General features: G+C 28.3%; 1 protein-coding gene across 1 annotated transcript; it reads left to right on the plus strand.

Moving 5' to 3' along the window:
* Positions 1-4,412: 4,412 nt before the first annotated feature.
* On the plus strand, positions 4,413-12,467 carry LOC109167186 (GDSL esterase/lipase At5g45960-like). The gene is made up of 5 exons (XM_019316153.1): positions 4,413-4,870; positions 5,487-5,617; positions 8,564-8,797; positions 10,458-10,716; positions 12,208-12,467. Exons 1-5 carry the CDS (start codon positions 4,573-4,575, stop codon positions 12,399-12,401), a joined length of 1,116 nt encoding a protein of 371 aa, XP_019171698.1. The 5' UTR covers positions 4,413-4,572; the 3' UTR covers positions 12,402-12,467.
* Positions 12,468-12,701: the final 234 nt, after the last annotated feature.

A 12,701-nucleotide genomic window follows, 5' to 3' on the forward strand; every position in this document is an offset into this window, starting at 1 on the left:
AACAAGAAGCCGATAATCACTTCCCGCGAGATTCAGACCGGCATGAGATTGGTTCTTCCTGGCGAATTGGTAAAGCACGTTGTCTCTCTAAAAACACTAAAGCAGTCACCATATTTACAAGCTCTTAGATGAAATCATTTAAATCTATGTTTCCTTATTATATAATCTTAATTAGGGGTTAATATTATTCTTCCAAAAGGTTTAATTTCATATTATAAGTATTGTTATCTACCTTCAACTATCAGTGAATCGATTAGCATTCTCAAAAAAAAAAAAATGAATGTCTATATCTACGTGCATTTAAGATGCAACATGTGTATGATTCATTAGGCTTTGAGGCAGAAAAACACATCTGGGTACATTGCATATTAGTGGATCTGTATCTCATTGCAAAAAAATATCCATACAATTAATTAATTAATATAATTACAATTATCATTATTCTAATTCAAAAAAAAAAAAAACTAAAGAATTAATTGTAATAATAAAATTTGTTATTAATATTCTGTTACTAATTGACACAGAAATCAGACCAAAAGAAAAACGAAATTAATATTAAAAATGGACTCGAATTAAAAAATGTGCTTAATAAGTAAATAACTAATTTGCTAGACAGAAAATTTGGGTAAAGGAAAAAGAAAATAATTATTAAATATTGTACCAGATTGTTTTTATGATTGAAAATGAATATTACAAACGTACCAGATTGTTTTTATGACCAGAAATAAGAATGAATTTTACACACGAGAATCTATTATTAATATTCTGTTATACTAATAGGCATGGGAATCATGCCAAATGAAAAAAGGATTTAATATTAAAAATTTATTGGAAATATAACACAGTTTTCCCTACGAAAAAAATTAATAACCACCAAATGAAATATTAGGAAAAAATTATGAAGAAAAAAGAAATGGAAACAAATATTAACTCTTTCTATGAATGAAAAAAAGGAAATGAATATATCCATATTTCACTTAAAATATAATCAGTAATTATATTATTATAATTATATTAATTATTTATGAAGAAAAAAGGAAATGAATATGAAAGGAAAAAAATAAAATTTAGACACGAAAATCTATTATTAATATTGACACGGGAATTAGGCCAAATGAAAAAAAAAAAAGATTTAATATTAAAAATTTATTAAAAATGTAACACCGTTTTCTTTACGAAAAAATTAGTAACTACCACGTGAAATATTAGAAAAAAAATTATGAGGAAAAAAGAAATGAAAATGAATATTAACTCTTTCTATGAGTGAAAAAGGAAATGAATATATTCATATTTCACTTAAAATATAATCAGTAATTATATGATTATAGTTATTATAATTATATTAATTATTTATGAAGGAAAAATGAAATGAATATATTAATAGTTTACTGGAAATATAATCAGTAATTATATTTTTATAATTATATTACTTTTTAATTATGTGGAAATGAATATTAATTCTTTTTATGAACGAGAAAGGAAATGAATATTTCACAAAGAAATCTGTTATTAATATCATGTTACTAATCGACATGAAAATCAGGCCAATTAATCGACAATTATTAAGAAAAATGAATAAAAATCAATATTAATTCTTTTTATGAAGGAAAAAAAAAAGAAATAAATATATTCAAAAGGAAATGAAATATGATGAAAAACGAATGAATATGTTTATATTTCACTAAGAATATAACACAGCTTTTGGCATAGAAATCAGACCAAAAGAAAAAAGAAATTAATATTAAAAATGGACTCGAATTAAAAAAAAAAAGTGCTTAATAAGTAAATAACAAATTTGCTACACAGAAAATTAGGGTAAAGGAAAAAGGAAATGATTATTAAACACATACCAAATTGTTTTTGTGATTGAAAATGAATATTACAAACGTACCACATTGTTTTTATGACCAGAAATAGGAATGAATTTTACACACGAAAATCTATTATTAATATTATGTTACTAATAGGCATGGGAATCATTCCAAATGAAAAAAGGATTTAATATTAAAAATTTATTGGAAATATAACACAATTTTCCCTACAAAAAAAAATTAGTAACCACCAAATGAAATATTAGGAAAAAATTATGAAGGAAAAAGAAATGGAAACAAATATTAACTCTTTCTATGAATGAAAAAAGAAATGAATATATCCATATTTCATTTAAAATATAATCAGTAATTATATGATTATAATTATATTAATTATTTATGAAGGAAAAAGGAAATGAATATGAACAGAAAAAATGAATTTTACACACGAGAATCTATTATTAATATTTTGTTACTAATAGACACATGAATCATGCCAAATGAAAAAAAGATTTAATATTAAAAATTTAATAAAGCTTAATTGGTAACAAAATTTTATATGAAAATTAACTAATATCTAATGAATTTTTATCACACATTGAAGTCAATGTGTACTTAAAAATGGATGATGATTATCAAATGCTGAGAATAATTAAACCATTATAATTGTGAGAATAATGGAAACAAATTCTGCGTAATAAATGAGAAAATTCATTTGAAATTATATGTAATTTTATAAGAAAATAATAATTTATTAATTATTATTTACGCCAATCTATATTTATACTATTAATAAAAGTAAAATCTTCAATTAAAATGTCTTTCGCCCTTCTGATACGAGATTGCCATTCAAGTTCTAACGAAAATAATTCACGTTGATGCTCGCATATGCCATGACTATCAACAAAAGTCAGGGTCAAACACTAACTCACGTTGAGTTATTACTAAAACAACTCGTCTTTAATCACAGTTTATTGTATGTGAATTTTTCCCGAGTCATCCATCCTGATGGTCTGATGGTTTTAACTCTAGACGAGAATGGATAAAATTCCGTTACTACTACCAATGTTGTCTACAAAGAGATTTTCAATAATGTATAATTCAAGTTATTGATATTATGGTTTTTTATATACAAAGATGACAAAATTGCTATATATATCTACATAGAAAATATATCTTCCGTATAAATAATTTCTATAACTGAGTTGCTAGACAACGAGCTAATTAGTCCAATTAATACAAATTATAAACACTGATATATAAAATCTCTAAACTTGCAACACCGAATGCGTATATCTACACGTTAACTATTAATTGGGCAATTATTTACTCGAATTCAAGTATTGATAACATCAGAAAACATAATCGGTGCAACTCAATTCTTCAATTATATTTTATAATATTCGATGTTATAATTTATACAATTGTATATCGATCTAAATATTTTTAAAATATTATAACAAATTCATTCCATGTAACGCACGGGCGCAAATACTAGTGGAGATTTAAAAAAAAAAAAAAAAAAAAGGGGGGGGGGGGGGGGGGGTGGGGGAGGAGGAAGGGGGAACAGGGTCGGAGATGGGAAGAAGTTTTAATTTCGCGCCAAAGACGGGAGCGGGCATGGAGATTGCTCTACTCGCCCCATCCCGCCCCCGAAAATATATATATATATATATATATATATATATATATATCTCGAGCTAAACAAAAAGAAACTACCTACGTATTAGTGAATATAATTATAAGAAAAATATAACTTTGGTTAAGTGATGCCGGCCTATAGTCAATAACAGTAAGAAATTCGTCTATTTCAATCTCCTAATCAAGACCAACTGACTACAAATTTTTCTAATCATCTCACCAATATCAATCAACATTAAATGGTTCATTCTTTAATTTGATTATTATTAGACCCATATTAGTACTTGGTCATACTTAATATTGATTTTGAACAGGTTGTTTGCCCACCTTTCCAAAGCCAGCATATCAAGTCAAAATTAAAGTTAACCCATTTGCATTCTCTCCTACAAATAAGCTTTTGGTGAGCTAATTATGTCACACAACCCTCCAACTAACTTCGTCAACAAGTTATGTCCCATTGTTTGTTTTTTTTTTTTGTTTTTTTTTTTTTTTAAATCATGAGATCAGACTGGTCCAATTAAGGGACAAAGTGCTGACCATATATAAGTTATCTCCTTTTTTTTTTTTTTTTTTTTTTTTTTTTTTTTTTTTTGTAATAACAAGATCGAAAAAACTGCAACTAGTATCCGGTGCACCGAATAAACCATCATCGTGTGAAATAGTCTACCGAGGCAAATTATGATGTGGAACTGTGTCTACCTTGCAAGGTGGACACGGTTTCAAAACTGTTCATAATTATGAAAATATAGTTCAAAAATTATGAACATAGAGTTGTACTGTGAACATAATTATGAACATATAGTTCTATGTTCAGTGGACTCGGTTCCATAGCATAACAATTGGTCTACCGAGGAGATGTAAAACATTTTTTGTCAAGTTATATATGTGACTCTCTTTCCCATTGAAGTCTCAACCCTATATTTCCACACCTCCTTAAATAAAACTAATCCAACCTATTTGGAACTACTCAAATCCCTTTGCCTCGAGCCAACACCTTTTGATATTTACTACTATATATATATATTCACTATACATTAGTGCCTGTAGAAAGAGTGGCTCATGCAAGCTAGATCTAAAGTGGAATACTACTTGATTCTGCTAATAACTTGAGCTAGCGGGCATGGCTTCTTCTTCTCTTATTAGGTTTTCCCCATTTCTTCTTTTCTTGATTCTTCCGCTTCTCCTTATAATCTCCATCAGTGACACTTTCTGCGACGGTTTAGCCACACAGCAGAGGCCATTCAACAACACAATTTCCGCCATTTTCATCTTCGGAGACTCGACGGTGGATTCCGGCAACAACAACTTCATCAGGACGATGTCTAAGTGCGACTTTGCGCCGTACGGAAGGGATTTTGATCAGAACCATACCCCCACCGGGAGGTTTACCAATGGCAGGCTCGTCACAGATTTTATCTGTAAGTAATTGTATTATGAAGATGATGATGATGAAGAAAATGTTGTTTTATGTGTTTTCACTTTTCAGTTATTGTTTATGGGGCAATCCAGTCAACTTGGTCAAACAGTTGATTTGATAATCAAGATTTTAAATGGGAGTTTATTGGTCTTTGTTATTTGAACCCGGGGCAATCTGAACTTGCTCACAAAAGGCCAAATTCTTTAACCTCTGGAACTCACACAGGATAGTGAATAGATAAATCACTTGCCCACAAAAGATGAAAATTTCTAATCTCTACAGCCCACACACCCCAGCCAAATAGGATAGTGAATGGACAAATTACTATAACTCAATTAGGTGAGAAAGACCAATGTCTGGTACCCACAAGAAGTCTACCACATTAGATGTAACTCCCACACGGCTGTTAAGGTTTAATCCTATGTCTTACCACAATCTATTACACATAAAGGATAACTTAAACTGACTTTATTGTGGTCATTTACAAACTATGATCATAAAATTTCTTTACTCACGCACTTTCTATCGACTAGTGACTGCGTGCTTTTTGCCTTTTTGTAAATTAAGAAGTTGTTGTTCATGGTTTTACACTGATGTATTGTTGTTGTTTGGAGCAGCGTGGTACGTGGGAATAAAGGAGTTTGTGCCGGCGTACTTGGACTCGAGTCTTGGCACGGAGGAGCTTATCACCGGCGTTAGCTTTGCGTCCGGTGGCAGCGGTTATGACCCTCTTACGCCTAAAATTAACGTAATTATATTCTCTTTCTCCATCTCACACGCATTACAAATACAATAATTTTAAGGTGCCTATTTGCATTGAGGGAGTAAAACAAAAAATGAATATAAAAAATTTTGGAGTTTGTATAGGGTTACTTTCATTACATTTGGTACAATCTCAAAGTTTATTGAGTTGTATCTGGTACAATTGACAAAATAAACTTTAGTAAATTAACTAAATTTATTTTGGTTAATCGTTAATAGAATTAATTAATCTCGTTGGTAACTAAATTATGTTGGTTGGCCTGTCAAAAAAAAAAAATTTTATGTTGGTTGGCGGTTAGTTAATTGTTTTGAAAAATTCAGTTATGACTTAATTATGAGTGAATTTGATTATTGTAAATATGTATCTGTGTGTGAAATTTCTAAGGTGTTAGTTGGTACCAATGACTCTTATACCTAGTATACTAGTTTTTTTGTGTGCTTTGTGCAAATGAGATAATACCCAATAATTATTTTTAAATAAGTATTTCAAAGTATATCAATGTAATATTATATAGGAGATGTCCATGCATAGGTAAATAAATGTTGAATTTGTTTATTTAAATCGGTAATTTAATTAAAGTATATAAATGCAAGATAATATATGAAAGATTGATTATAATTATCACTAAAATAAATGTTTGCAACTTTGTAATAACGCTAGTCTAAAAGCGATAGTCTAAATAAATACTATTTTTGATTTAAATTTCTATAATTCTCTTTTGGGTAGCATTATCATTATCTTCATCTTCCGTACTTATCCTCTTTTTTGTTTTTGTTTTTGTTTTTTACTTTTTTTTATTGGTATTGTGTCGTGTGCAATTGGGTTACTGGTGGTAGCATAGAGGGATACATCGCGCAGTGAGATTATAGCGTACAAAGCTTTAGATTTGTCTTGCTGTGTATATGACAGTGATCTTAGTTGTACTATGGACTTTTTCTTACAAACACCTATTGATATTTGGTAGTAGTAGTTTTTTCCTATATGTTTCATGTGTTGTAAGATGTGTATCGTAGGTTATCATGTGAAAGTATTGAACAAAATATTAATATTTATTATATTTGTATAAAATACTTGGTAAATAAATGTATATACCATATTTTGTATTATAACTTTGATATTCAATTACAAGATAATGTAAAAAGGAGACACTGGACAATGTAATGAATATAATAAATTAATAAATTTGAAGGTAAGGAATCTTTGAATTGTAGAAAATAAAGATAATATAACTAATGAAATTATATCTCTTTTTAATTTTTTGTAATGAATAATTTTTTTTAAAAAATAAATGCATTATAAGCATCTAATTCTAAATTAATTAAATGCATACGTATTATTTTTTTGTTGTAGCTACTAATTTATTTAATTTAATAAGAGTAATAAAGTGGCGTACATACTTTACATCAACAATAATGAAATCATAGATTTTTTTAATTTTAATTCGTTGTTGAGACAAATTGTTTTGAGAGTTTTTTAATGACAATTGCTACAAATGCTATCAATTGATAATAAATAATTCAAAATATATGGTCACAATAGATATTGTTATAAATATATAGTAAAAATTAAATTAACTTTCAAATTTAATAGAAGTTTTCATGCATTGATAATATTCAATCGTTATACCCTGCACCACGGCGCGCATAGCACTGTGCACCCCGCGTCTCCCAAAACGACGTCGTTTTGGTAAATTATGTAGGGAGTTGACGTGATTATGTGTATTTGTTTATACAATTATGTGTATTTTGTTTATATAATTATGTGTATTTGTTTATACAATTATGTACATTTTTTATACAATCATGTACATCTTTTTTTTTTTTTTATATACAATTATGTACATCCGAAATAGGAAATTTATGTGTATTATATTAAGAGTTGATGTTTATTATGTTAAAAGTTTATGTATATTATGTATTATGTTAGATTATATGTATTATCTTTAAAAAAAAAAAAGTATGTGTATTTTGTTATACAATTATGTACATTCATATATACAATTATGTGTAATATAAAATTATGTACATTTTTGAACATGAGATTTTTTTTTTAAAAGAAAATTAACCGACAACACAGAGTAGCAAAATTTCAAAAAATAAAAATAAAAAAATCTGATGACGTCGTCTTGCATCAAGGCGCACAATGCAATGCGCGCCCTGTTGCAGGATATAAATTGCCGTTAATATTGTGTAAGCTTATTCAATTGGGGCCAGTGGGATGTCAACATTGCCACTTCTTTGAAAAATGGTCATACCGTTTTAGAGTCCATGTGTAATTGTATTTATGTCAACTTTGTGTAAGAACAATTTTGTTTGATAAAAAAATAATAGTATAATATTTGTAAAGTAATGTATAATTGTATCATTATAAAAATACATACAAAAAATATTAATACCATAACGACCTAAATCATACCAATAATGCAAAAATATAATTGAAATATTAAGTTTTGTTATGATCTAAATAATCAAAAGAAGATTAATTAAACGAAAAAAAAAAACTTAACATAATTTTTTTTAAATGCATAAAAATCAAATAATTTTTAAAGTTCTTGATTTATAATCTTTGATGCTTTAACTTTGAATGTTATGTATTTAGTCGGACTAATTATTTGACCAAAATTTATGTTAAATTTTATATTACATATTTTTAAATATATTTTAACATATTCGTAGTATATGTTTAACTATTATTCAAACTCTAATTGAGATCGGATTCGAACTTAAAAGCATTTTTTATAGAAATTAATGAGTAAATTAAAAATAATAAATAATTAACGGAATATTCTGTTACCTAAAGTTATTATTATTTTACAAGTAGTGCTTAATTAATTGTTTGATCCAGGTTAACCTATGCCTAAAATGAAAGGAAATATTGAGTTTGTAAAAAAATGAAATAATTAATAAAGGTGTGGGTGTTGAAACAAGGCAGGGGGTGATTCCCATGGAGCAACAACTGCAATATTTCAGGGAGTACAAAGCAAGAATTGCAGGCGCCATTGGAGAGGAGAACACGAAGCTGCTGATAAGCAAAGCCGCTTTCCTCATCAGCGCCGGCACAAATGATTTGGTCGTCAACTATTACGGTACCCCTTTCCGCCGCCAGAACTTCACCATCTCCCAGTACCAGCATTTCCTGCTGCAACTCACCCACGACTTCATACAGGTAATTAAGTCCATATATATATACCGCCACATTTTCAAGAATGTATGTGTAACTATTATAGTGAATGTGCAACTTTATTCCCTTATGCCGCCACATTTTTTAGAGGTATGTTGCTGGACTTAGCCCTTTAAGCCTTGGCCGCCTAACAATTCCCTAGCCACTTGGTAACCGGCCTCCACTTAACGGGATAGACATTTGTTTGTCCGTACAATTAGAGACCAAAACAACTTAACTAAACGAGAACAATTGAGGGGCCGGGTGGTAGAGGTGTCTTACGGACGGGTTAGTCCGAAGTTTAGTCCATGTTCGATTCGTTTAAGTCGGCCTGGCCCGGTCCATTTGCTACAATAGACAGGTTAGGGCTAACTCATGTTATACTACGGACATAATCGAACTTTAATTTTTGGTCCATAGACCGGTCCGACCAGTTGGTCCGTAATTTTTTTTTAATTATATATATATATTCTAAGTCTTTAATAGAGTGATGATTCATGAGATTACCACATTAGAAACTATGATATTGATTTTATGCATATTAAATTCTTACGTATTGTCGTATTTACTATTTAGCTATTTAATTGTCTAATTAACTTGAATACTAATTAGTAATTCCTACCTTAAAATATTTTAAAGTTAAAATTTTATTTGTTTCAAATTGAAAATTTTACCTTTACTACTTAGTAGTTAGTAGTTACAATTTGTAAACTTATTCATATTAATGGTACTAGTAATTCACACGCGCGATGCACGGGAAAAAATGATGTTGTTATAAATATAAATAAAAAAATAGAAAAATAAAAATATTTTAAATTATTTAATATAATAATATTTTTGAGCTTCCATCGGTCAAGTATTTATTATTTTTATTGAATACAAAATTAAAATTAAAATTAAAATTAAAATTTTGTATGGTTAATATAATCTCTAATTATGTACATATTCAAATAAAATTATAGAGAGAATTTACATAATTACATTGATTTATTCTTAATTGTATTTCATCTATATTATAATTTTCACAATACGAATAATAACTAAGATAATTACATTTAGAAAGCAAATTTCAAATTTTGTATGAGTAAATTTAAAATAAATGTAATCCTTTGTTATGGGGGAGAGAAAAATAGCTATTTTATTTTTCAAATGTTGTTTTTTTTTAATATATATATATATATATATATATATATATATATATATATATATATATATATTATTTTATAGTAAATGATGTTGTGGCTATTTTACAATAATAAAAAGGATAGAGATAATAATTGTAATAATAATTACTCACCAAAATAATAATTGTAACATTAATTACTTCCCAAACCATATAGCTTTATTATAGTTAATATTACATTTTAATTATTGATTTCTTTATTGTCTTGTAATATTTCTTAAGTTAAATAGTTGAAAATAAATATTTGGTAAGATATTAAGGGGTGGTATCCCCCTAGTGTGTACCGTATCCGGTAACTCGATAAGGTGAGTAAATTTTGAAAAAGTCTCCCATTGGATGAAAGTGTGTGAATAAGGCATATAGATGAATTGGGTGGCCGGTGGTGGATTCAGTACAATATTGTAGTCATCCCGACTTATTGTCACTTTTACTCGGAAACATGTCCAGATCGAGTGATCATTTTAAATTTGTAACTAATTGTAGGAATTAATAAAGGAGGGAGCTCAGCTGATCGGAATTGTTGGGCTGCCGCCGATTGGGTGTTTACCCATTGTGATTACAACATTTTCCGGCCGCCCATTTTCCGGCCGTCAATGTCTTGATACGTACTCTGCGGTTGCGAGAGAGTACAACCAGATGCTGCAGGACAGCTTGCAGACAATGAAAAATGAATGCAAGAGAATAGTCTATGCTGATATCTACAAACCTATAGATGATATGGTACAAAACCCTACAAAATATGGTAAGTTATTGCAATTTAAATTTTATATAATAAATTCCGTGCATTGTACATATAAATTATTAATAAAAATAAGGAATAATGGTCAAATAATCTATTGAACTTCACACAATAATGTAATTAGACCACTGAACCTAAAAGAACTATAATTGAATCCATAATTTAACACATTTCATGCAATTCATCCAATTTGTAGGTTTCCTCAGTTTCTAACCAGTCACCCAAATGTAAAATAATTTTTTTAAATATATATTTAAAATAAAATAAAATATATATAAAAAAAAAACTTTGTATCTGCCAGAGACTCTTCGTCTCCCTGGCCGTAGACGAAGATACTTTCTTCGTCTTGGGCGGAGACGCTCCTTTTTTTAAAAAAAATAATAAATAATTATTTTTTAAAAATATTTTAAATTTGGGTGACCTGTTAGAAACTGTAAAAATCTATAAATTGGACGAATAGTATGAAATGGGTTAGTTTAGTGATTCAATTGTAGTTTTTGTTTTTTTTTTTTTTTGGTTTTTTTTATAGGTTCAATGACCCAATTGTATTATTATGTGCAGTTCAATGACTTATTTGACACTTATTTCTAAAAACAAAGATATAAGAGTCTCTTTCCACATGTTTTTTTTTAATTTAGATTTTGCGTATCACTGTTTCTTGGTTTTACCAGTATAAATAATAAGACAAAAACTTGTGTGAGATCGTCTCACATATCTTTGTCAAAGAGACATGTTGGATCAGGATGAAATGTGATGAAATGTAATACTTATATTAGCAAATGTAATACTAAATTAAGAATAAAATATTTATTACTTATTTGGAAAAATGTAATACTTTTTACATTATTGTGATGTAAAAGTATTACATTTTCCTTTATAAGTGCAACACTACTTATAAGGGAAAATATAATACATTTGATGAAAAAAAAATAATACTTTTACATCAAAATATAAAAGTATTACAGTTGTCCTAAAAATATTATGTTTTTCTTTATACGTAACAAATATTTTATTTCTGCTTTAATATTACATTTGTTAGTTTAAGTATTACATTTGTATATTGAACCGACCTGACCCGTCTCACACAAGTGTGACCCTAATGATTTTATTGTATATAAACCAATGCTATGTTGATAGTTTTTACCATTTTTTATTTGAAACACTACTTATGATTTTTTACAAAGTAGTATATGTTCTATATTTTTTATACTTTATCAAACTTTTTCAACCCAAAGAATAATCAATAACCTCACCACAAAGGTTCGATCCATTGACCCTTTTTTTTTTTTTTTTTGAAATAGTGACCTTATTATAATATGTAGAAAACCTATAATGAAGCCTTAATCTATCACCCATAAATTACCCTCCGCCCCGGCCTCCCCACCACATTCCAAAAGAAACGAAGAAAGAATAGCCTAACAACATATCAATAGTCAATAGTACTATGAAAAATTGTGTTAACAAATGTTTTGTTTTTTTTTTTTTTTTTTGTAGGTTTTGAGGATGTTCATTCAGGTTGTTGCGGAAGTGGGTATTTTGAAGTGTCAATTTTATGCAATTTAAGATCAGTTATTTGTCCAAATGCTTCTAAATATGTATTTTGGGACTCGGTACACCCAACCGAAGCTACGTATTATAATTTGTTTGAGGCCTTAAGGCCAACTATCGATATTGTCATAAAAAGCTAACATTTCAATAATTATAAGAAACAGAAAGCTTGGAACATCATATATGGGCAAAATGTCCTTGTGTTACTATTAAATGCCTTGAGATTAGTGTAGATGTGTGCGATTTATGTATTACATGAGGAGCTACTAAAAAAAAAAAAAACAAATTATGTATATTGTAATTAATGTCTTTAAAATTTTGGAATTTGTGTTTCAATCGAACTTATTATAGCTTCCTCAACAATGGTTTTTGATGCTTTTTGTATTAAAAATTGAAAGATGGCTTTTTTTGTTAACGTAGACAATGAGTTTTAAGGTGTT

The sequence above is a fragment of the Ipomoea nil genome, unplaced genomic scaffold, assembly GCF_001879475.1.
Source record: "Ipomoea nil cultivar Tokyo-kokei standard unplaced genomic scaffold, Asagao_1.1 scaffold0317, whole genome shotgun sequence".
NCBI lineage: Eukaryota > Viridiplantae > Streptophyta > Magnoliopsida > Solanales > Convolvulaceae > Ipomoea > Ipomoea nil.